At 42.2% G+C, this 24,760-nt stretch overlaps 1 protein-coding gene across 1 annotated transcript in view; it reads left to right on the top strand.

Moving 5' to 3' along the window:
- Nucleotides 1–3,656: 3,656 nt before the first annotated feature.
- The window catches only part of LOC129868243 (neuronal vesicle trafficking-associated protein 2-like), a 39,592-nt gene continuing 18,488 nt past the window's right edge, over nucleotides 3,657–24,760 (top strand). Inside the window, exons 1-3 of the mRNA XM_055942044.1 lie at nucleotides 3,657–3,882; nucleotides 4,359–4,525; nucleotides 13,234–13,350. Coding sequence (XP_055798019.1) covers nucleotides 4,397–4,525; nucleotides 13,234–13,350 — 246 coding nt within the window. The 5' untranslated portion in view covers nucleotides 3,657–3,882; nucleotides 4,359–4,396. The remainder of the gene's footprint in view (nucleotides 3,883–4,358; nucleotides 4,526–13,233; nucleotides 13,351–24,760) is intronic.

The raw sequence follows: 24,760 nt of genomic DNA, 5'->3' as shown, positions 1-24,760 counted from the left end.
TTGTTCTTAACCGACTTGCCTAGTTAAATAAATCTAAATAAATAAAAATAAATATTAATAAATAGATCACTATTCACTTTAAATAATGCCACTTTAATAATGTTTACATATCTTATATTACTCATCTCATATGCATATACTATGCCGCTCGGTCATCGCTCATCTATATATTTATATGTACATATTCTTATTCCATCCCTTTAGATTTGTGTGTATTAGGTAGTTGTTGAATTGTTAGATTACTTGTTACTGCACTGTCGGAACTAGAAGCACAAGCATTTAGCTACACTCGCATTAACATCTACCAACCATGTGTATGTGACCAATAACATTTGATTTGATTTAACTAGACAGGTGTGTGCCTTTCCAAATCATGTCCAATCAATGTAATTTACGACAGGTGGACTCCAATCAGGTTGTAGAAACATCTCAAGGATGATCAATGGAAACAGGATGCACCTGAGCTCAATTTTTTGTCTCATAGGGTCTAAATACTTGTAAGGTTTCTGTTTTACATTTTTCATACATTTGCAAAAATGTCTAAATTCCTGTTTTTGCTTTGTCATTATGGGGTACTGTGTGTGGATTGATGAGGATCAAAACATCTAGTTCATCCATTTTAGAATAAGGCTGTAACGTAACAAAATGTGTAAAAGGTCAAAGGGTCTGAATACAATGGCTTACGAAATTATTCACCCCCTTGGCATTTTTACTATTTTGTTGTCTTACAACCTATAATAAATTTTTTTTGGGGGGAGGGTTTGTATCATTTGATTTACACAACATGCCTACCACTTTGAAGATGCTAAATATGTTTTATTGTGAAACAAACAAGAAATAAGATCTTGAGTATGCATAACTATTCACCCCCCCCCCCCCCCCCCCAAAGTCAATACTTTGTAGAGCCACCTTTTGCAGCAATTACAGCTGCAAGTCTCTTGGGGTATGTCTCTCTAAGCTTGGCACATCTAGCCACTGGGATTTTTGCCCATTTTTCCTCAAGGAAAAACTGCTCCAGCTCAAGTTGGAAGGCTTCCGCTAGTGTACAGCAAACTTTAAGTCATGGAGTGTACTGCTTAAAGTGGTCCTATTGACAGATACTCCAATCTCCATTGTGGAGCTTTGCAGTTCTTTCAGGGTTATCTTTGGTCTCTTTGTTGCCTCTCTGATTAATGCCCTCCTTGCCTGGTCCGTGAGTTTTGGTGGGCAGCCCTCTCTTGGCAGGTTTGTCGTGGTGCCATATTCTTTCTATTTTTTAATAATGGATTTAATGGCGCTCTGTGGGATGCTCAAAGTCTCTGATATTTTTTTATAACCCAACCCTGATCTGTACTTATCAACAACTTTGTCCCTGACCTCTTTGGAGAGCTCCTTGGTCTTCGTGGTCCCTCTTACTTAGTGGTGTTGCTGACTCTGGGGCCTTTCAGAACAGGTGTATATATACTGAGATCATGTGACAGATCATGTGACACTTAGATTGCACACAGGTGGACTTTATTTAACTAATTATGTGACTTCTGAAGGTAATTGTTTGCACCAGATCTTATTTAGGGGCGTCATAGCAAAGGGGGTGAATACATATGCATGCACCACTTTTCAGTTTTTTTTTTACTTCAGATTTCTTTTTAACAAATTATTTTTTCCATTTCACTTCACCAATTTGGACTATGTTGTGTATGTCCATTACATGAAATCCAAATAAAAATAAATTTAAATTACAGGTTGTAATGCAACAAAACAGGAAAAACGCCAAGGGGGATAAATACCTTTGCAAGGCACTGTACTTTCCGAATGCACTGTACATACAGACAGAAAAACATAGGCTAACATTTTCAATTATTTCAATTATTTAAGTTATTTAAGTTATAATATATATTATGATCAGGCATATAAGTGCCTTTGAACGGGGTGTGGTAGTAGGTGCCAGGCGCACCGGTTTGTGTCAAGAACTGCAACGCTGCTTGGTTTTTCACGCTCAACAGTTTCCTGTGTGTATCAAGAATGGTCCACCATTCAAAGGACATCCACTCACCTTGACACAACTGTGGGAAGCATTGGAGTCAACATGGACCATCATCCCTCTGGAATGCTTTCGACACCTTTTAGAGTTCATGAGGGCAAAAGGGGGTGCAACTCAATATTAGGAAGGTGTTCTTAATGTTTGGTATACTCAGTGTATAGATGATCTGGCACATGGACTCATCTTGACATCAGACAACTTTTAACATCTCAAAACATCTAAAAAATTAGGATTTTGAATTGTAATGTCCAGGGCCATTTCTAGCATTTTTGGTGGGGCCTCCCATCTCGCGGGCAAAACAGTTTAGCTGCCCCATCTTGGTGGTGGAGAGAAAAATGTGTGGCTTTAACGTTAATGGCGTGGAGAAAATATTGCAGTTTTAAAGCACATTTTCTGTAATCCATTTTTTTTTCATGGGGCAGAGAAAACATTTAAGCAGTTTTAAAATTAATTTCATGCAATGCTACTCATTTTGCCATGGGGCGGAAAGAACACTGCTGTTTTAAAGCAAATTTCCTGCAATTCTACACATTTTGCCGTGTCTTATGCAATGTTCATATGATACCTGAGTGAGAGTGACTAAATCAATGGGGGACCCCTGGAGGTGATGGTGCCTAGGTAGCTTGAGTGCCCGGTCAGTAATTCGGCCATGATTATTTAAAGGTTTAGATAGCTGTCAAGACTAATGTTAGCTGACATGGGCTAATTGAGTTAACGTCAGTGACTGACATAACAAGACGAAAACTGTTGACACACTACCAAACTGCTGAAGCACTATGCAATTGTTAGTTGTGTCCTACTATCAATCCTAACTAAACAGTACATTGAGTTGTGGCCAATGACTGTTGAAGTGGCCGTTTATGTCTAGAAACGGCACTGACAATGTCCATTTGAATGTTACTTCTCCCATATTGTACTTAACTGCTCCTCAGTTCTACTTTCTAACCAAGTGGGAATGTGGTAATTACCAGTTGCGAAGTCGTAAATACGAGATGTGTGCTTTCACGTTTTGAACTGGGAAATACCATCAAATATGGTGGTCATTAGAAGGTTTGTGAGTGTTTTGTTCTTTTTTGCCGACGAAAAGTATATCCAGAGCTGCTTTCACTTTCTAAATCAAAAGGAAGATGAACAGAATCAATAAACTACTGCTGATGACGCCGCCATGCGTAATGTATTTTTTTGTTGACAAGTAACGTCAGAGAGGTGCAGGGGAGAACGGGGTTGATAGATGAGTTTCCCACTTGTAATTATCAATTGAATTGGCGTTCAAGTGGGTTTTCCCAGTCATATGCTGTTATTTACAAAGTTACTAGATGATGTGAAGGCAGTTTTATAGAGATGGCTATTTATTATGCAGAGGGGGAGATACAGACAGGCACAGTAAGTGTTGGGCGGATTATTTACTGTAATCCGATTAGTCTTTTCTTTTTTTTATATAATCCGGGTTGATTACAGTTACTTCAATTAGTTATCCCGAAACATGTAATCCGTTACTACCCAACGCTGCCGCACAGTTATAACCTCAGGTCTCTAGATGGCGATAAAGACTAAGAAAATACATCTGAGTGAGGTTTATGGTTTTATTCAAATCGGCCAAAACAAATGTGGGATTTCATTCAAAAATCCACCTAGTGGTGCCGTTTGCAAGTATAAAGTGAGGAGGCAGTGTTTGGGTTTGGGGGCTGGGTTGCCTATGGAATCTGCTAGTCTCTGCCTACTTTCTCGCATCAGCACCACTAAGCTTTGATTGCGTTTTAGCCCGGTCTGCCTGCATCTGCGTTCCTTGCCTCGCGTCTTTGATATTAGCCTACAACACAGCAGACGAAGAAACGAAAAGGATTTATAAAAGTGTGTCCATCGTAAGTAGATGTTTTTATTTGACATATTCTGTTTTTGGACGCTAAGGACGAGGTAGTCTAGGCTAGGTTACTGCAGGTGTAGCCCTATGGACAGCCCGATAACATAGTATGTATTTTGATGCCTGCTCCATGGCGTTGGAATAGGTGATTTTCCACCTTTTTTAAATGTAGAATATATTAATTTTGATAAATTAGATGGGGAAAATGATATCTCAAGTTAGCCTGCACACCCACATATTTAATTTATCAAATCTTTTGAATAATTAAACGGGTTTTCATAGCGTCTTATTAGCCTGTTACAATATTTGATGTTATTATGAAGTTAAAGTTGAAATCCAATGTAGGTCATTTAAATGTTTAAATAAACTTGGTTGGATTAAATAACAAACGTATCGATTTGCATGGTCAGTAGATGTTTAATGTTTGATAAATGACACATGAACAATGAACTAACATCGTTTTTGTTATATTTACAGCATCTGCTTGAGAAGTGCACTATTTTCTATTAGTAAAGATGGTTAAACTGGGGAGCAATCTAGAAGACAAAGGCGCTAAACCGGTCAGTGTGGAGGATGGCTTCCAAAACGTGCCGCTTATTACCCCCCTGGACGTCGGTAACCTCCAGTATGGAGCCCCAGACAAGGTAAAATGGACTGTCTGTCTGCTCTGCTCTCCTCTCCGACTCACTCCTTGATTTATTGCCATTGCCATTACGTAATTGAACAGAAATCCCATCTTTCTGTCATCTCAATTGCCCTCTTGCTTCCTTTGTTTAAAGCACCTATTAAAGAAGCAGGTGTATAACTGGCATGTACATCATTCATTCAAGGAAGCCAGCAAACATGTCATCTCTAATTTACTTTGACAAGGGGGGGTTATTTTTTTGGCCCAGCACTGACGACTTCTGCTGCTTATTACACAGAATGATGATGAATGAATCACTGAACTGAACGTGTTAATATGATTGATATGAGTAATGATATTTGTAATTGTTTAATAATGCATATAATTGAATCTTACTTTGAAGGGATTTTCAATCATAACAGCTGATCGGCTAGCGTTCTCCATATGAACACAGCAGTTCTTTCTTTCTTTCATAGGAGTGAAGGACAGGTCCTTTGTTGTGTTGTCACAAGGCATATCTGCTGATGTCATTTCATGCATGTTTTACTTCAGCAGGGAATGCTGATATTAATTTGACATTGAGGATGTAAAGAAATAACTGTCCTCTCCCTGTGATTTATTTGTCAGCTCCCAGCTGATCATGAGGCTGGCTCTTGGTTTATTTGATCGACAGCACAGCAGAGCCTGTGGCCCCATGCAGGCCGAGCCCGTCACTCTATAGTAACCATTAGGAGAAGAACCGTGACACTTTTGCAGAGTGGTGCTTCAGCCCTCGTCTTGTATTCTGCTGATGAATGCACAATCTCTCAGTACACCTGCTAACTGGAGTGGCCTGTCACTCCACACAGACGTGCAGCATTACAAAAGAGCCCTGTGTCATATTTCACTAGGGGTGCAGGATCACAATAGCAGGTCCTGCCTCTCCTTCCACAACAGTGTTATAAAGGGAGACTCTGGGGAGACGGAGGATCCATTGGCCAGCATGGCAGACAAACACAGACAGACAGAACACCTTTATCTCTTTATCTGTCTGTCTATCCCATGCCCGCCCTAGGAGGAATTGGAGCACCATTCAGAATTTTCAATGCGTTGATTCATGCCTCTCAAGTGTCATATAAGATATACCATTCAGAGGGTCGGAATGGGTCAAGAGCAGTGCTATTGGACTGTGATTACAGGAACAGCTGCTTTAGAGAAAATGTAAAAATGGATAAGTACATAATTGCTGGTTGTTTGGAGATGGAGTTGTTGAAGTGGACTAGGTGCCAAGCCAATATTTTTCCGAGGGTGGTTGGATAACTAGAAAAAATATGAAGGTTCTACTTTGCATACAGCCTTGGAAAATGCAGTTGAGTTATTTATTTTAATGGGAAATTATTGACATTTGAAACAATGTGTAGTGTAGGCTCATTTCATAATGTGTTTACAGTGGTCCTGTGTTTCCTGAACAGTGAAAATGACATGAAATGACATGACATGACCTACGAGGGTTTGAATAGTCTTTGTTGTCTCTATGAAGAGTGGACATCAATGTCTCTCAGATTCCCCTCAAAGCGCTGTCATTCTAGTATCTAGTTGGTCCCTGACAGAGATTGAGAGGTGGTCTAGGCAGGCTCTCAGAGCTCTGGAGGGCAGTGGTGTGTGTAGACTAGACACAGTGTAGTCTTGTTGCGCTACAGATGATGCATAGCTGTGGGTACAGTTCACATTCTGCTGCATTCCCAAGATTCCATGTTCACCGTCTGGTTAAAAACCTCCCCAGCCTGAGGTGATGTTACCATGTTTTCTCAGAGATTCTTGGCTGTATGTTAAATGGAGATAATGTATTTTTATGGGGTGGATCAGCTTTAACATTGCAGATAGATTGCAGCTTCTATCAATGTAATTGTCTGCATAATTTGCAATCCACCATATATATTTTGTTTATAAATATAGATATTATTTTAAATATATTTGATATATTTTCCTTTATTATTTCCCCTAACCCTACCACCCCTCCCCTAATTGGAGTAAACTAATGGACAACAACACTTAGGCTTCTACTTCCAGTTCATACATACTAAATAACAGTGGAGGCTGCTGCGGGGAGGACGGCTCATAATAATGACTTGCTGGAACGGAGCGAATGGAATGGCATCAACCATATGGAAACCATGTGTTTGATGTATTTGATACCATTCCATTAATTCCACTCCAGCCATTACCACAAGCCTGTTCTCCTCAATTAAGGTGCCACCAACTTCCTGTGCTATATATATTTTATGGACGCAGTATATTACACATTAGTTATCTTTTATTTGTTTTTAGTCCCACCCTTCAGCTCCCCTCAACCCCTCCCATTTATCTCTGAACATAATTTTTACTTCTATTTGCCATATATTGTTCAACATTGTGAAACATTCTGTGATGTTTCACAAAAGTTCAGAACCTTTCTATTCTCATAGTTTCTACAGATTGTAAATTAAAGATACACATTTTAGGTAAGAGTATTATTATATTATTGATTGACTAATTGACTATGACTTTTCACATCACCCAGCAGTGCTATCTGCAGAGTTAACTCCAGGTAAATGTTGCAATTCTTCAGCCATTGCTGAACCTGCGACCAAAAACAAGCTACATATGGACAATAACAAAAAAGAAAATCAAATGACTCTGTCTTTTCGCAGCAAAATGTCACTGTTTATCAGGTGAATATAAAACAATGACTGAAATAGATGGAAGAGAAAGTCAACCATGGCACCCTCTCTGGACATTATTACAGAGAGGCCAAGAGGTCTGAAGGGTATTTACACATTGTACCTTCAAACATAACTCTAAACACTGTGGGGTTGAGTCTATTCTGTCATCCTGTGTTGGAGGAGTTGCCAGGGAGCTACAGCTGTTGTTATCCCTCTAAGTCTAACCAGGGCTTGACAGGACTACACAGGGCTAGACAGGGCTACACAGAGCTACACAGGGCTGGACAGGGTTACACAGGGCTGGACAGGGCTGGACAGGGCTACACAGGGCTAGACAGGGCTGGACAGGGCTAGACAGGGCTGGACAGGGCTACACAGGGCTAGACAGGGCTACACAGAGCTACACAGGGCTGGACAGGGCTACACAGGGCTAGACAGGGCTGGACAGGGCTACACAGGGCTAGACAGGGCTGGACAGGGCTACACAGGGCTAGACAGGGCTGGACAGGGCTACACAGGGCTAGACAGGGCTGGACAGGGCTACACAGGGCTAGACAGGGCTGGACAGGACTACACAGGGCTAGACAGGGCTGGAGAGGGCTACACAGTGTTACACAGGACTAGACAGGGCTACACAGGGCTAGACAGGGCTGGGCAGGGCTAGACAGGGCTGAACAGGGCTAGACAGGGCTAGACAGGGCTAGACAGGGCTAGACAGAGCTACACAGGGCTGGACAGGACTACACAGAGCTACATAGGGCTGGACAGGACTACACAGAGCTACACAGGGCTGGACAGGGCTACACAGAGCTACACAGGGCTGGACAGGACTACACAGAGCTACACAGGGCTGGAGAGGGCTACACAGAGCTACACAGGGCTGGACAGGACTAGACATGGCTGAACAGGCCTGGACAGGGCTAGACAGGGCTGGACAGGGTTACACAGGGCTAGACAGGGCTGGACAGGGCTACACAGGGTTACACAGGGCTGGACAGGGCTACACAGGGCTGGACAGGGTTACACATGGCTGGACAGGGCTACACAGGACTAGACAGGGCTGGACAGGGCTACACAGGGTTACACAGGGCTGGACAGGGCTACACAGGGCTAGACAGGGCTGGGCAGGGCTAGACAGGGCTGAACAGGGCTAGAGAGGGCTTCACAGGGCTAGACAGGGCTAGACATTGCTGAACAGGGCTAGGCAGGACTAGACAGGGCTACACAGGGCTAGACAGGACTACACAGAGCTACACAGGGCTGGACAGGACTACACAGGGCTAGACAGGGCTGGACAGGACTACACAGTGTTACACAGGACTAGACAGGGCTACACAGGGCTAGACAGGGCTGGGCAGGGCTAGACAGGGCTGAACAGGGCTAGACAGGGCTAGACAGGGCTGGACAGGGCTAGACAGGGTTGAACAGGGCTAGACAGGACTAGACAGGGCTACACAGGGCTAGACAGGGCTGGACAGGGCTAGACATGGCTGAACAGGCCTGGACAGGGCTAGACAGGGCTGGACAGGGTTACACAGGGCTAGACAGGGCTGGACAGGGCTACACAGGGTTACACAGGGCTGGACAGGGCTACACAGGGCTGGACAGGGTTACACATGGCTGGACAGGGCTACACAGGACTAGACAGGGCTGGACAGGGCTACACAGGGTTACACATGGCTAGACAGGGCTACACAGGGCTGGACAGGGCTGGACAGGGCTGGACAGGGCTACACAGGGTTACACAGGGCTGGACAGGGCTACACAGGGCTAGACAGGGGAACAAACAGGCCAGGGAAACAGAATTCTCTGTGGGTCAGTGCTGAGAGGAATTAGACCTGATCCCATCTGGACAGCCGGTGACGTGCCTGCAGGCCGCAGGGTCTCCAATATCTTGATTGGGTGGGAAACCAGCAGAGTAACTGAGCTGTGGAGTGTAATGAAGGGTGGGACATGTAGCACTTTGAATCAATCGTTTTCATAAGAATTCAGGCCCCAGGCCAAGCCTTTGATTGCACTTCTTTGAGAACAAGCTGCTGTTTTACAGGGTGAGTTGGATGACCCATCACTTGGCTCAAACATCTAAGAGCTTGTTGGTTATTGGATGAGGGATGCCATGTTGTGACTGTACAAGTGAGTCGTCTAATACTCACCTGGAGTTTCCTCTCAGAATAACTGCAGTGTTTCTTAGAAAAGTGTACACACCAAAGCATAAAGGAGAATCTAGCAGAATATGTAAAGACCATATTTGGGTCTTATTATCTTGGTAGGTTTATTATTTTGAGTTTCTTTGGAGTTTCACCTCCTAATTCCTTGTAGCAGTGATGCAGTCATTGATGCACATTATTTATGTGTCTCAAATGGTAGCCTATTCCCTATTTGGTGCACTACTTTGACTAGGACCCTATTGCTAAAAGTAGTGCACTAAATAGGGAATAGGCTACCATTTGGGACTTATCCATAATGACATAAAATGGGAGCCTGTTCTAGGATTAGACAACGATCTTTCTGTGATCTTATTATCAGTCTTTTGATGAAGGTAAATTATAATGCAAATACAGTCCGTTTGATTATCTGACTCAGTGGAGCTCATAGGATGACCTACTGTACCCGGGGAACTGCATGTCCTCACCCAAGGGTAGCCTACATATTGCTTTTTCCCCATGAATGAGAAATGAAATGGCAGTGGTAATGATAACAGTGTCTCTAAAAAAGACAGAGAAGCATGGGGTGCAGACAGCCTGGTATTTCAGGGGGGAAATAAAATGTCAACATGATGGGGGAAGAAGTTAGAGAGGCTGTAATTGCAGAGTTCAGGGCAAGTAGCTGAGTCTCTTGGAGACTTCAGGACAATATAATGCCGTTAATTCCAGGTTGTGCTGTGGAGAGAGGAGGTACCAACGGTTTGTGGAAGGTGCAATTATTTTGGAAATGTATTACTTGATCCTATTATTGGAAGCGCTAGCACCATTCAGTTCCTGTAATTTGTCAAGTTAGAGAGGTCCAGGGGAAGATTGTCTGCAGATAGATATCTAAGAGGAACAGTACAGTTACAGTGGCCTGTAGCAGTGATAAGGAACCAGCAGTACAGTCACAGTGGCCTGTAGCAGTGATAAGGAACCAGCAGTACAGTCACAGTGGCCTGTATCAGTGATAAGGAACCAGCAGTACAGTCACAGTGGCATGTAGCAGTGATAAGGAAAAAGCAGTACAGTCACAGTGGCCTGTAGCAGTGATAAGGAACCAGAAGTACAGTCACAGTGGCCTGTAGCAGTGATAAGGAAACAGCCGTACAGTCACAGTGGCCTGTAGCAGTGGTACGGAACCAGCAGTACAGTCACAGTGGCCTGTAGCAGTGATAAGGAACCAGCAGTACAGTCACAGTGGCCTGTAGCAGTGATAAGGAACCAGCAGTACAGTCACAGTGGCCTGTAGCAGTGATAAGGAACCAGTAGTACAGTCACCGTGGCAGTGATAAGGAACCAGCAGTACAGTCACAGTGGCCTGTAGCAGTGATAAGGAACCAGAAGTACAGTCACAGTGGCCTGTAGCAGTGATAAGGAAACAGCCGTACAGTCATAGTGGCCTGTAGCAGTGATAAGGAACCAGCAGTACAGTCACAGTGGCCTGTAGCAGTGATAAGGAAACAGCAGTACAGTCACAGTGGCCTGTAGCAGTGATAAGGAACCAGAAATACATTCACAGTGGCCTGTAGCAGTGATAAGGAAACAGCCCTACAGTCACAGTGGCATGTAGCAGCGATAAGGAACCAGCAGTACAGTCACAGTGGCCTGTAGCAGTGATAAGGAACCAGCAGTACAGTCACAGTGGCCTGTAGCAGTGATAAGGAACCAGCAGTACAGTCACAGTGCCCTGTAGCAGTGATGATTGTCCTTAGAACAGGCACAGTGCCCTGTAGCAGTAATTGTCCCTAGAATTTCTAAGCAAACAGCTGGAGGCAGGGCTTTCTCCTATAGATCTCCATTTTTATGGAACGGTCTGCCTACCCATGTGAGAGACGCAGACTCGGTCTCAACCTTTAAGTCTTTACTGAAGACTTATCTCTTCAGTAGGTCATATGATTGAGTGTAGTCTGGCCCAGGAGTGTGAAGGTGAACGGAAAGGCTCTGGAGCAACGGACCGCCCTTGCTGTCTCTACCTGGCCGGTTCCCCTCTCTCCACTGGGATTCTCTGCCTCTAACCCTATTACAGGGGCTGAGTCACTGGCTTACTGGTGTTCTTTCATGCCGTCCCTAGGAGGGGTGCGTCACTTGAGTGGGTTGAGTTACTGACGTGATCTTCCTGTCTGGGTTTGCGCCCCCCCCTTGGTTTGTGCTGTGGTGGAGATCTTTGTGGGCTATACTCGGCCTTGTCTCAGGATTGTAAGTTGGTGGTTGAAGTTATCCCTCTAGTGGTGCGGGGGCTGTGCTTTGGCAAAGTGGGTGGGGTTATATCCTTCCTGTTTGGCCCTGTCCGGGGGTATCATCGGATGGGGCCACAGTGTCTCCTGACCCCTCCTGTCTCAGCCTCCAGTATTTATGCTGCAGTAGTTTATGTGTCGGGGGGCTAGGGTCAGTTGGCTATATCTGGAGTACTTCTCCTGTCTTATCCAGTGTCCTGTGTGAATTTAAGTATGCTCTCTCTAATTCTCTCCTTCTCTCTTTCTTTCTCTCTCTCGGAGGACCTGAGCCCTAGGACCATATGTCAGGACTACCGGGCATGATGACTCCTTGCTGTCCCCAGTCCACCTGGCCTTGCTGCTATTCCAGTTTCAACTGTTCTGCCTGCGGTTATGGAACCCCTACCTGTCCCAGACCTGCTGTTTTCAACTCTTAATGATCGGCTATGAAAAGCCATCTGACATTTATTCCTGATTATTATTTGACCATGCTTGTCACTTATGAACATTTTGAACATCTTGGCCATGTTCTGTTATAATCTCCACCCGGCACAGCCAGAAGAGGACTGGCCACCCCTCATAGCCTGGTTCCTCTCTAGGTTTTTTCCTAGGTTTTGGCCTTTCTAGGGAGTTTTTCCTAGCCACCGTGCTTCTACACCTGCATTGCTTGCTGTTTGGGGTTTTAGGCTGGGTTTCTGTACCGCACTTCTAGATATTAGCTGATGTACGAAGGGCTATATAAAATAAACTTGATTTGATTTGATGAGGAACCAGCAGTACAGTCACAGTGGCCTGTAGCAGTGATAAGGAACCATTACTACAGTCACAGTGGCCTGTAGCACTGATACGGAACCAGCAGTACAGTCACAGTGGCCTGTAGCAGTGATAAGGAAACAGCAGTACAATCACAGTGGCCTGTAGCAGTGATAAGGAAACATCAGTCCAGTCACAGTGGCCTGTAGCAGTGGTAAGGAAACAGCAGTACAATGTCCTCAATTCATCAGTCATTTACTGAAGAGTATACTTTCTGACAAAATCTTCAATGAGACTTTCATACAAGCAGCACAATGAGGCTCACGTGGATGTTTTTACATTTTTTAATTTAACCTTTATTTGACTAGGCAAGTCAGTTAAGAAGGTTGTGATACAGCCCGGGATCGAACCAGGGTCTGTAGTGACGCCTCTAGCAGTGAGATGCAGTGCCTTAAACCGCTGCGCCACTCGGGAGCACTCAGAATGTAATCACGTGCACATTTTTATCTCTCTCTGTGTTTTGACTGCTATTCTGAGCCAATTTCAGTAAAGAATGGCAGAGTGACATTACTGGGACAGGCCTCTGCTTACCCAACTCTCTGTTCCTCTACATCGTGTTAAAAGAGAGTGGATTGGTTCTGATTGGGGTGCATCATACAGGCCAGTGCCTAAAATAGCCAACCCCTGACAGTTGCTTGGCAGAGACAGAGACAGAGGTTAGAGTTTTTATGTTTCTCTCTCTGCCCTTGAATAGATAACACGGTGATGACATAAGAGTAAGACTGTGCGGAATGATGGCTCTGTCTAACTGAAGTCCAGCTAACCCCTAAGGGAATTGTTTTTTTTGCTGTGTCACTGTAACTGACTGTGTTTTGTCCTCTCCTTTCTCTGTAGGTGGTGGTGAAGACACGGACTGAGTACCAGACGGACCAGAAGAAATCCAAGATGAAGGTGCCCAAGGTGGAGGAGTTTACCATCAGCTTCACTGACGGAGTGTCAGAGAGACTCAAGGTACTCTGAAAGTTCATTTCTTAATTCACTGAGACAGACCAACTCTTCCCTCAGCGCTAAGATGGTACTTTGCGACGTTGCTGCCTGCTAGCGTTGTTCACATTAGAATTCCACTCCTTTAAGCACATATAGTCTTCCTGAGGAGTTATCTTTGGGAATGCATCAACTTCACGGATGCAGATGTAAGTTCCTTAGGAGCTGTACAGGGAACACAATGGTAATTGGGTTGTCATGGTAGCCAGATCTCATGCATAAGCTCATGAGAATCTCTGTAATACTTACGCTAGCAAGCTGAACGTCCGTGTGAATATAACAGTGTGTGATCCCCAGTACCTGAGGACATACTGGATGTTTCTTCTCGATTTATTACATATTATTAACATACAGAGTAGATACCCAGGTTGAAATTGAAATGGACCTGAAGTTTCTTATAGAGCAGCTCTGTCACTAACAGTGAGAGGAGACCCAGACCATAGAGTGAAATGGATTGACCTCATCCATAGTTAACACACGCTCTGCTTTCAGTAGCCTCAATAGCTGTGGTCATTGTTCCCTCGGCACATCAAATCAATGGGCTGCAATTTCTTATACAGTCCTGAGAGTGAGGGCTAGGGCTGGGAATTGCCAGGGACCTCACAATATGATATTATCAATAGACGTAGGTGCCCATACAATATGTATTGCAATTCCCAGGATTCTATAGGTATTGTGATTCGATGCTGTGATTTTGTTGAGATTTGATGTTACAAACATATTCACCATATGTTCCGTGTGGCTCAATTGGTAGAGCATGGTGTTTGCAACACCAGGCTTGTGAGTTTGATTCCCATGAGGGACAAGTATGAAAATGTATTGCTCTCACTACTGTAAGTCACTCTGGATAAGAGCATTAGCTAAATGTAATATTGTCACTATAAGTCTTCTGCAGAAAGAGAAAAGGAGTTTTGGTCAGTCATGGAAATAAAAGTATTTAAAACATTTTGGTTCACTATTTAAAAAGAAGATGGAGAACAAGCTATAAGATGAAAAATACCAGAGTTTTGGTGCCGGTACAGCCAACTAGCGCTAGCTAACACTACCTAGCAGAAAACACAATATCTTCAGAAATAATATTGCGATATGTAACTGTAACTATCCCCCCCCCCCCCCCCCCCCCCCATCACTTGTTTAGGGCTATTTTAGGTGCTGTTGAATTTTGATAGAAGAGAGGGTTCTGCAGAGTGTTTGACTATAATTATTGTGAGATGGAGTCTGGCAGTGAGGAAGGAGAGCAGAGAGAGGGGAAGTTTGGCTGTGCCGTTAAAGGTCATTTGAGGAGCCGGCAGAGGAAGAGAGAGACAATGAAATATTCAACACAAACAGAGGCTGTGAAGCTTGTCTGAGTGGGGTTGTGACTGACTGAGAGGAGGATCTCTTCTGCCTTGCTCCCTTTGTGGCAGAGTGGAGAGGCTTGATCGACCATGCCTGGCATTCCCTCCCACAGCTGGGAGATGAGATGGAGGTATTTGACCTGGAAACAAGGAGGGCCTTCTCTTGCAGACTGCACGGCGCAATGCGCTATCACCTTCTGTTTGGTGGAGGGGAATTCAAATGAGAGACTTTCTTATAACTCAGTCTGATTTGTGTGCCGTAGGATCTTTTTGGGGGGCTGGCTGCCTTGCGTGACTGATTGAGCTGAATGAGCAGTGGTGTATTCTGACTATCCTCCCAGCCTAGCGCTGACTGGGGAGAAAGAGACGGATCTGTGTAGGAAGCTCACACATCGTCTCTCCATAGCAGATTGTGTTGATGGATGAAGCGCTCAGAGTATATATGCCTCACCTCCCTGCGATTGCTCCCAGTTGAGTTGAGCACAGCCAAATTCCCCATAGTTACTTTATCTGGGAAAAGGGGGAGGAACGTCTTCCTTCATTAAACACAAAACAAAAGAAGACTGAGGTCTCTTGGCAAAGCGTAACATATTAACATATCATGTCGAAATAAAAGGGGGCATTAGGAGGACTCAATTAAAGTGGGGATGGGGATGGAGGGACGGGTTTCAAGCTGTCTGCTGGGGCTCGGAGGGCAGGTTGTGGCTGGCTCTCTCATTCTCTGCAAGCAGGGAGGCAGGATGTTTGACCACACACTGCATGCCAAGTGGCTAACACAGCATGCCAAGTGGCTCACACAGCATGCCAAGTGGCTCACACATCATGCCAAGTGGCTCACACAGCATGCCAAGTGGCTCACACAGCATGCCAAGTGGCTCACACATCATGCCAAGTGGCGCACACAGCATGCCAAGTAGGTCACACAGCATGCCAAGTAGCTCACACAGCATGCCAAGTGGCTCACACAGCATGCCAAGTGGCGCACACAGCATGCCAAGTAGCTCACACAGCATGCCAAGTGGCTCACACAGCATGCCACGTGGCTCACACAGCATGCCACGTGGCTCACACAGCATGCCAAGTGGCTCACACAGCATGCCAAGTGGCTCACACAGCATGCCAAGTGGCGCACACAGCATGCCAAGTGGCGCACACAGCATGCCAAGTAGGTCACACAGCATGCCAAGTGGCTCACACAGCATGCCAAGTGGCTCACACAGCATGCCACGTGGCTCACACAGCATGCCAAGTGGCTCACACAGCATGCCACGTGGCTCACACAGCAGCAGCAGTAGTAGTAGTAGTAGTAGTAGCAGCAGCAGCAGCAGCAGCAGTAGTAGTAGTAGTGGTAGCCTAGTAGTAGTAGTAGTAGTAGTAGTAGTAGTAGTAGTAGTAGTAGTAGTAGTAGTAGTAGTAGTAGTAGCAGTAGTAGTAGTAGTAGTAGTGGTAGCCTAGTAGTAGTAGTAGTAGCAGTAGTAGTAGTAGTAGCATTAGTAGTAGTAGTAGTAGTAGTAGTAGTAGTAGTAGTAGTAGTAGTAGTAGTAGTAGTAGTAGCAGTAGTAGTAGTAGTAGTAGCAGTAGTAGTAGTAGTAGTAGTAGCATTAGTAGTAGTAGTAGCAGTAGTAGTAGCATTAGTAGTAGTAGTAGTAGTAGTAGTAGTAGTAGTAGCAGTAGTAGTAGTAGTGATAGCCTAGTAGTAGTAGTAGTAGTAGTAGTAGTAGCAGTAGCAGTAGCAGCAGCAGTAGTAGCCACGTCCAGTGTCCTGCCCACACCATATAGCGAGAGAGCCTCTCATCCAAAGCAATTATCATATAATTATCTTAACTTACTTAGGCCTTTTTTTCCCCAACAGAAAAAAACTATCGCAAGCAACACAAGCAACGCCTCACTTCACTGAAGGAGAAGTTGAAGATGATTGATGTTCTAAGTACATATGTGACCTAAACAGTTGTTTCAGTTGGATGAGTAATGCTGCCATACAGAATGTTCAGAGTGTATGGTTATTATGTGCTAGTCATTTATGAGTTCAGAAATATGCACATACACACACACACGCACGTGCACATACACGCACGCACAAACACATGCTCACACGCACACACACGCTCACACACACACACACAAAGGAAAATTGGTTTACCTGTAACAATAGCTTATAAATACTCCATTTAAACGGGAATCAATTCTCAATTGCGATACGGTTCTAGAAACATAAAGCCCTTTACTTTCATATACATCAAAATAATCGCAAACGTTTCAGACAGCACGTTTCAGAGACAGCGCGTTTCAGAGACAGCGCGTTTCAGTGACAGCACGTTTCAGTGACAGCACGTTTCAGAGACAGCACGTTTCAGAGACAGCACGTTTCAGTGACAACACGTTTCAGGGACAACACGTTTCAGTGACAACACGTTTCAGAGACAGCACTTTTCTGGAACACTTCTTCTGTTACACACAGGTGTTCGGAGCATGCTAATTAGTATAGGTGGTCCCTCCATCTGCAGTCTGTCTTCTGTAAACACGCGCTGTAACATGGAGATGTGGCCATGTGGGAACACTAACGCCAGCCCTATAAAGGTGTGTATCCATTTCTCGCTGATATGAAAGGTAAGGTCCTTATGCTTAACGCCTTTGTCAAATGACAATGACTCTTATGTGTAATGTAATGAAATGGAACTGAGAGTCATGAACAATGGCTAACTCTCCCTGTGTGCACATGAGTATAGAGAAAATAAAATGAAAGAGCAGGGAGCTGAGCTGAGACGGCTCTCTCTCTCTGTCAAGGGACTCAGCAGAATGAGAATGAAGGGCAGGTGCTGGCTGGGTGTCTCCACATATCCAAAACATTGCCTGTGAGCATCAGAGGTGAACCAGTTGCATACACAGCTCGAGCAAGACATTTATCAGCATTTCTCAATGGACAAATTTACTCCATTGAGTCAAAAAAACTTCTGATTCCAGGAGGACCATGAGCTGTTGCTATCAATAAGGTGTCTGAGTCATCATTTTCACCTCGAATAGAAGTAGAGGGACTTTTGTCAGAGGTTGCTTGTTGTGAGCACTGAGGGAACTTTATGCACTTGGCCAGATGATTCTGCATCTTTGTTGCATTCTTCACATAAGATTTGGCACAGTATTTGCAAATGTGCATAGCTTTTCCTCCTACATTAGCTGCGGTGAAATGTCTCCACACATCAGATAGTGCCCTTGGCATTTTCCTGTAAAGAGTTTTTTTTAATTTGAAAAAATAAATAAATACAATTCCATGTACAGATAAATAGTTATGCAATTAGATTAAACAACTCCTTTGTAAGATATATGTTTTAAAATGAAACATGTATGGAAACAGGTGAATTAACACTCCTCAGTTAGCAGGCTCAAGCAAGCTAAAACCCACATGGTAGCAAAAACTAACTAGCAGAAATTGTTAACAAGTTAGAAATGATTTAAACACAATTTGCTGTAGGGTACTATTTACTAGTTAGCAAAAAATCATGAATGTCATATAAAATATATTCACCTCACCCAGTATTGTAATCAAAACTTACCAGAACGCATGTAGTCCTTGGGTCAGACAGTGTAGTAGTGTGGGAGCAATAGCATCTCATTAGTGTGCAAGATCTTGAGAATCAGCTGTACATGTGATGGAAGAATGCACTATGCATGCAGAGGGTTGCAATTCCATTGAATTGGGGATAGCTTAACCAAAATATGCCACAAGACCTAGAATTGCCTTATGTGTATCCCACAAAAAAGGCTCAATGTTATAAGCTAACTTTTTTGATGAATTTCAGCAAAATTCCCCAAATTCCAGGGCTTAACTTCCTGTGGAAAATGTCTGGAAAAATTCTGGAAATTTACCAGAAAGTTTCCAACCCTTTGCAACCCTAATAGAGAGTAAAGAGTAGTAGACAGTATAGAGTAAACGAGAGTAAACGAGAGTACAGAGTAGTAGAGAGTAGTAGAGAGTATAGAGTAGAGAGTAGAGAGTAAACGAGAGTAAACGAGAGTATAGAGTAGCAGAGAGTAGTAGAGCGTATAGAGTATAGAGTAGTAGAGAGTATAGAGTAGTAGAGAGTAAACGAGAGTAGAGAGTAGTAGAGGGTATAGAGTAGTAGGTAGTAGAGAGTATTAGAGAGTATTAGAGAGTATATAGTAGTAGATAGTATAGAGTAGAAGAGAGTATGGAGTAGTAGAGTATATAGTAGTAGAGAGTAGTAGAGAGTAGAGCGTAGTAGAGAGTATATAGTAGCAGAGAGTAGTAGAGCGTATAGAGTAGTAAAGAGTATGGAATAGAGAGTAGTAGAGAGTATAGAGTAGTAGAGAGTATAGAGTAGTAGAGAGGAGTAGAGAGTATTAGAGAGTATATAGTAGTAGAGATTAGAGAGTGTAGAGTAGAAGAGAGTATAGAGTAGTAGAGAGTAGTAGAGAGTAGAGGTCGACCGATTATGATTTTTCAATGCCAATACCGATACCGATTATTGGAGGACAAAAAAGCCGATACCGATTAATCGGCCGATTTATTTATAATAAAAAAAAATATATATATATATATATATCATACACACACACACATTTTTGTAATAATGACAATTGCAACGATACTGAATGAACAATGAACACTTTTATTTTAACTTAATATAATACATAAATACACACACGCACACAGCTCTGAAGTGACAATGATACTGAAGAGTCTGCTTAGGAGACAAATACTCTCAACTGTTTGAATAAAAATAGAGTTTAAGTTACCTGTGATGAATGTTGAAAACAAAAACTTTAATTTCTATATGCAGGAAATCCTATTTTAATAATGGGCATGGTAAGAATTGACAACCAAAGTGCGAGTCATAATTCCCATGACACCTAGCAAAATCTGAAAAGCGGTTCCTTCATTTATTCCATAGGATATTTTTAGATTCACTTAAAATAAGGTCTGTGTTTCGTGTAGGCTTACATCACCGTGCCAATTTTATAACTGTGTAGATATCCATAGGACAAGGTAACTCTGATCAATATTGGCTAAATATAAGCGAAGATAAAAAAAATTGTAGAGTGGATTTATGAAAATATGTTGACAAACGTTACCTTATCCTAGTGAGATTTACACGGGTATCAAAACGTTGAGGCGGTTTAAGCCTGCACGAAACACAGACCTTATTTGAAGTAGATCAAGATATTCTCTATGGAAGACATGAACGGTAAAATAACGAAGGAACCCCTTTCAAATTCAGCCGCAAGTTATTACAGGAATTATAACATGTCGACTATTTCTCTCTAAACCATATACCTTTGACTAATCTGGAAACTATCACCTCGAAAACAAAACGTTTATTCCGTTCCGTATTTTATCTAACGGGTGGTATCCATAAGTCTAAATATTCCTGTTACATTGCACAACCTTCAATGTTGTCATAATTACGTAAAGTTCTGGCAAATTAGTTCGCAAAGAGCCCAAACTGTTGCATATACCCTGACTCTGCGTGCAATGAACGCAAGAGATATGACACAATTTCACCTGGTTAATATTGCCTGCTAACCTGGATATCTTTTAGCAAAATATGCAGGTTTAAAAATATATACTTGTGTATTGATTTTAAGAAAGGCATTGATGTTTATGGTTAAGTACACATTGGAGCAATGACAGTCATTGGTTGATTGTTTTTTATAAGATAAGTTTAATGCTAGCTAGCAACTTACCTTAGCTTACTGCATTCGCTAACAGGCAGGCTCCTAGTGGAGTGCGTTGTCATCACTGCAAGATTGGATCCCCCGAGCTGACAAGGTTAAAAATCTGTCGTTCTGCCCCTAAACGAGGCAGAACGTTCCTAGGCCGTCATTGAAAATAAGAATGTGTTCTTAACTGACTAGCCTAGTTAAATAAAGATTAAATAACGGTGTAAAAAAATTGTTATGAATATAGTATAGAGAGTATAGAGAGTAGAGAGTTTAGAGTAGAAGAGAGTATAGAGTAGTAGAAAGTAGAAGAGAGTAGAAGAGAGTATGGAGTAGTAGAGAGTAGAAGAGAGTAGTAGAGAGTAGAAGAGAGTATGGAGTAGTAGAGAGTATAGAGTAGCAGAGAGTATAGAGTAGTAGAGAGTAGCAGAGAGTATAGCGTAGGAGTGAGTAGCAGAGAGTATAGCGTAGGAGTGAGTAGAGAGTAGAAGAGAGTAGTAGAGAGTATAGAGTAGCAGAGAGTATAGAGTAGCAGAGAGTATAGAGTAGTAGAGAGTAGCAGAGAGTATAGCGTAGGAGTGAGTAGAGAGTAGAAGAGAGTAGTAGAGAGTAGAAGAGCGTATGGAGTAGTAGAGAGTAGAAGAGAGTAGTAGAGAGTAGAAGAGCGTATGGAGTAGTATAGCGTATGGAGTAGTAGAGAGTATAGAGTAGCAGCAAGTATAGAGCAATAGAGAGTATAGAGTAGTAGAGAGTATAGAGTAGTAGAGTTTAGAGTAGTAGAGAGTATAGAATAGTAGAAAGTATAGTAGTATAGAGTAGGAGAAAGTATAGCAGTAGAGAGTATTAGATAGTATAGAGTAGTAGAGAGTTTAGAGTAGTAGAGTTTAGAGTAGTAGAGAGTATAGAATAGTAGAAAGTATACTAGTATAGAGTAGGAGAAAGTATAGAGTAGAGGAGAGTAGAGAGTAGAGAGTAGTAGAGAGTATATAGAGAGTAGAGAGTAGTAGAGAGTAGTAGAGAGTAGAATAGAGTATATAGTGAGTAGAGAGTAGTAGAGAGTATATAATGAGTAGAGAGTAGTAGAGTGCAGAGAGTAGAATAGAGTATATAGTTGTATAGAGTGGAGAGTAGTAGAGAGAAGATAGTAGTATAGAGTATAGAGTAGTAGAGAGTAGAGAGTAGTAGAGTATAGATTAGTAGAGAGTAGTGGAGTATAGAGTAGTATAGAGTAGTATAGAGTAGTAGAGTAGTAGAGAGTAGAATAGAGTATATAGTTGTATAGAGTGGAGAGTAGTGGAGTAGAGAGTAGTATAGAGTAGTATAGTATAGATTAGTAGAGAGTAGATAGTAGTAGAGAGTAGTGGAGTATAGATTAGTAGAGAGTAGTGGAGTATAGAGTAGTATAGAGTAGTAGAGCGTAGATAGTAGTAGAGAGTAGTAGAGTATAGATTAGTAGAGAGTAGAAAGTAGTAGAGAGTAGTGGAGTATAGATTAGTAGAGAGTAGTGGAGTATAGAGTAGTATAGAGTAGTATAGAGTAGTAGAGTAGTAGAGAGTAGTGGAGTATAGAGTAGTATAGAGTAGTATAGAGTAGTAGAGCGTAGATAGTAGTAGAGAGTAGTAGAGTATAGATTAGTAGAGAGTAGATAGTAGTAGAGAGTAGTGGAGTATAGATTAGTAGAGAGTAGTGGAGTATAGAGTAGTATAGAGTAGTATAGAGTAGTAGAGTAGTAGAGAGTAGTGGAGTATAGAGTAGTATAGAGTAGTATAGAGTAGTATAGAGTAGTATAGATTAGTAGAGTAGTAGAGCGTAGAGAGTAGTATAGATTAGTAGAGAGTAGTATAGATTAGTAGAGAGTAGTGGAGTATAGAGTAGTATAGAGTAGTATAGAGTAGTATAGAGTAGTATAGAGTAGTAGAGTAGTAGAGAGTAGTGGAGTATAGAGTAGTATAGAGTAGTATAGAGTAGTAGAGAGTAGTGGAGAATAGAGTAGTATAGAGTAGTGGAGTATAGAGTAGTATAGAGTAGTAGAGCGTAGATAGTAGTAGAGAGTAGTGGAGTATAGATTAGTAGAGAGTAGATAGTAGTAGAGAGGAGTGGAGTATAGAGTAGTAGAGAGTAGTGGAGTATAGAGTAGTATAGAGTAGTAGAGCGTAGATAGTAGTAGAGAGTAGTAGAGTATAGATTAGTAGAGAGTAGATAGTAGTAGAGAGTAGTGGAGTATAGATTAGTAGAGAGTAGTGGAGTATAGAGTAGTATAGAGTAGTAGAGTAGTAGAGAGTAGTGGAGTATAGAGTAGTATAGAGTAGTATAGAGTAGTATAGAGTAGTATAGAGTAGTAGAGTAGTAGAGCGTAGAGAGTAGTGGAGTATAGAGTAGTATAGAGTAGTAGAGTATAGAGTAGTATAGAGTAGTAGAGTAGTAGAGAGTAGTGGAGTATAGAGTAGTATAGAGTAGTATAGAGTAGTATAGAGTAGTATAGAGTAGTAGAGTAGTAGAGCGTAGAGAGTAGTGGAGAATAGAGTAGTATAGAGTAGTATAGAGTAGTAGAGTGGTAGAGAGTAGTGGAGTATAGAGTAGTATAGAGTAGTATAGAGTAGTATAGAGTAGTATAGAGTAGTATAGAGTAGTAGAGTAGTAGAGCGTAGTGGAGTATAGATTAGTATAGAGTAGTGGAGTATAGAGTAGTAGAGAGTAGTGGAGTATAGAGTAGTATAGAGTAGTATAGAGTAGTATAGAGTAGTATAGAGTAGTAGAGTAGTAGAGCGTAGTGGAGTATAGATTAGTATAGAGTAGTGGAGTATAGAGTAGTAGAGAGTAGTGGAGTATAGAGTAGTATAGAGTAGTATGGAGTAGTATAGAGTAGTATAGAGTAGTAGAGTATATAGTAGTATAGAGTAGTGGAGTATAGAGTAGTATAGAGTAGTATAGAGTAGTAGAGTAGTAGAGAGTAGTGGAGTATAGATTAGTAGAGAGTAGTGGAGTATAGAGTAGTAGAGAGTAGTGGAGTATAGAGTAGTATAGAGTAGTATAGAGTAGTATAGAGTAGTATAGAGTAGTATAGAGTAGTATAGAGTAGTAGAGCGTAGAGAGTAGTGGAGTATAGAGTAGTATAGAGTAGTATAGAGTAGTATAGAGTAGTAGAGTAGTAGAGAGTAGAGAGTAGTGGAGTATAGAGTAGTATAGAGTAGTGGAGTATAGAGTAGTATAGAGTAGTATAGAGTAGTATAGAGTAGTATAGAGTAGTAGAGCGTAGAGAGTAGTGGAGTATAGAGTAGTATAGAGTAGTATAGAGTAGTATAGAGTAGTATAGAGTAGTATAGAGTAGTATAGAGTAGTAGAGCGTAGAGAGTAGTGGAGTATAGAGTAGTATAGAGTAGTATAGAGTAGTATAGAGTAGTAGAGTAGTAGAGAGTAGTGGAGTATAGATTAGTAGAGAGTAGTGGAGTATAGAGTAGTAGAGAGTAGTGGAGTATAGAGTAGTAGAGAGTAGTGGAGTATAGAGTAGTAGAGAGTAGTGGAGTATAGAGTAGTAGAGAGTAGTGGAGTATAGAGTAGTAGAGAGTAGTGGAGTATAGAGTAGTATAGAGTAGTATAGAGTAGTATAGAGTAGTATAGAGTAGTATAGAGTAGTAGAGAGTAGTGGAGTATAGATTAGTATAGAGTAGTATAGAGTAGTATAGAGTAGTATAGAGTAGTATAGAGTAGTAGAGTAGTAGAGAGTAGTGGAGTATAGATTAGTAGAGAGTAGTGGAGTATAGAGTAGTAGAGAGTAGTGGAGTATAGAGTAGTATAGAGTAGTATAGAGTAGTAGAGAGTAGAGAGTAGTAGAGTATAGATTAGTAGAGAGTAGATAGTAGTAGAGCGTGTAGAGTATGGAGTAGTAGAGGGTAGTATAACGTATAGAGTAGAGAGTAGTAGAGAGTAGAGAGTGTAGAGTAGTGGAGAGTGAGAGAAGTTTTAGTAGAGAGTAGTAGAGAGTAGATAGTAGTAGAGCGTAGAGAGTAGTAGAGAGTAGAGAGGAGTAGAGAATAGAGAGGAGTAGAGAGTAGAGAGTATATATTAGTAGAGAGTAGTAGAGAGGAGTAGAGAGTATATATTAGTAGAGAGTAGTAGAGAGGAGTAGAGAGTATATATTAGTAGAGAGTTGAGATTAGTAGAGAGTATAGAGTAGGGATACAATGTGAAGCAGTGCATTTGTTAAAATCTCTATGTTAAGAGACAACCCATTTTCCAGTTTGTGAGGCATCACATTGATTTACATGGCTTCTCTGTGGAACTGTACATTTGTAAATATGTTAAAACTATAATTTCTAGACTCTATTTCCACCTAGAGGCTTTTCTCCCCGGCTCTGTCACACAAC

The sequence above is a fragment of the Salvelinus fontinalis genome, chromosome 13 (genome assembly GCF_029448725.1).
Source record: "Salvelinus fontinalis isolate EN_2023a chromosome 13, ASM2944872v1, whole genome shotgun sequence".
Lineage (NCBI taxonomy): Eukaryota > Metazoa > Chordata > Actinopteri > Salmoniformes > Salmonidae > Salvelinus > Salvelinus fontinalis.
The sequence above is the reverse complement of the archived record's forward strand: the minus strand, read 5'-3'. Positions and strand labels throughout refer to the sequence as shown.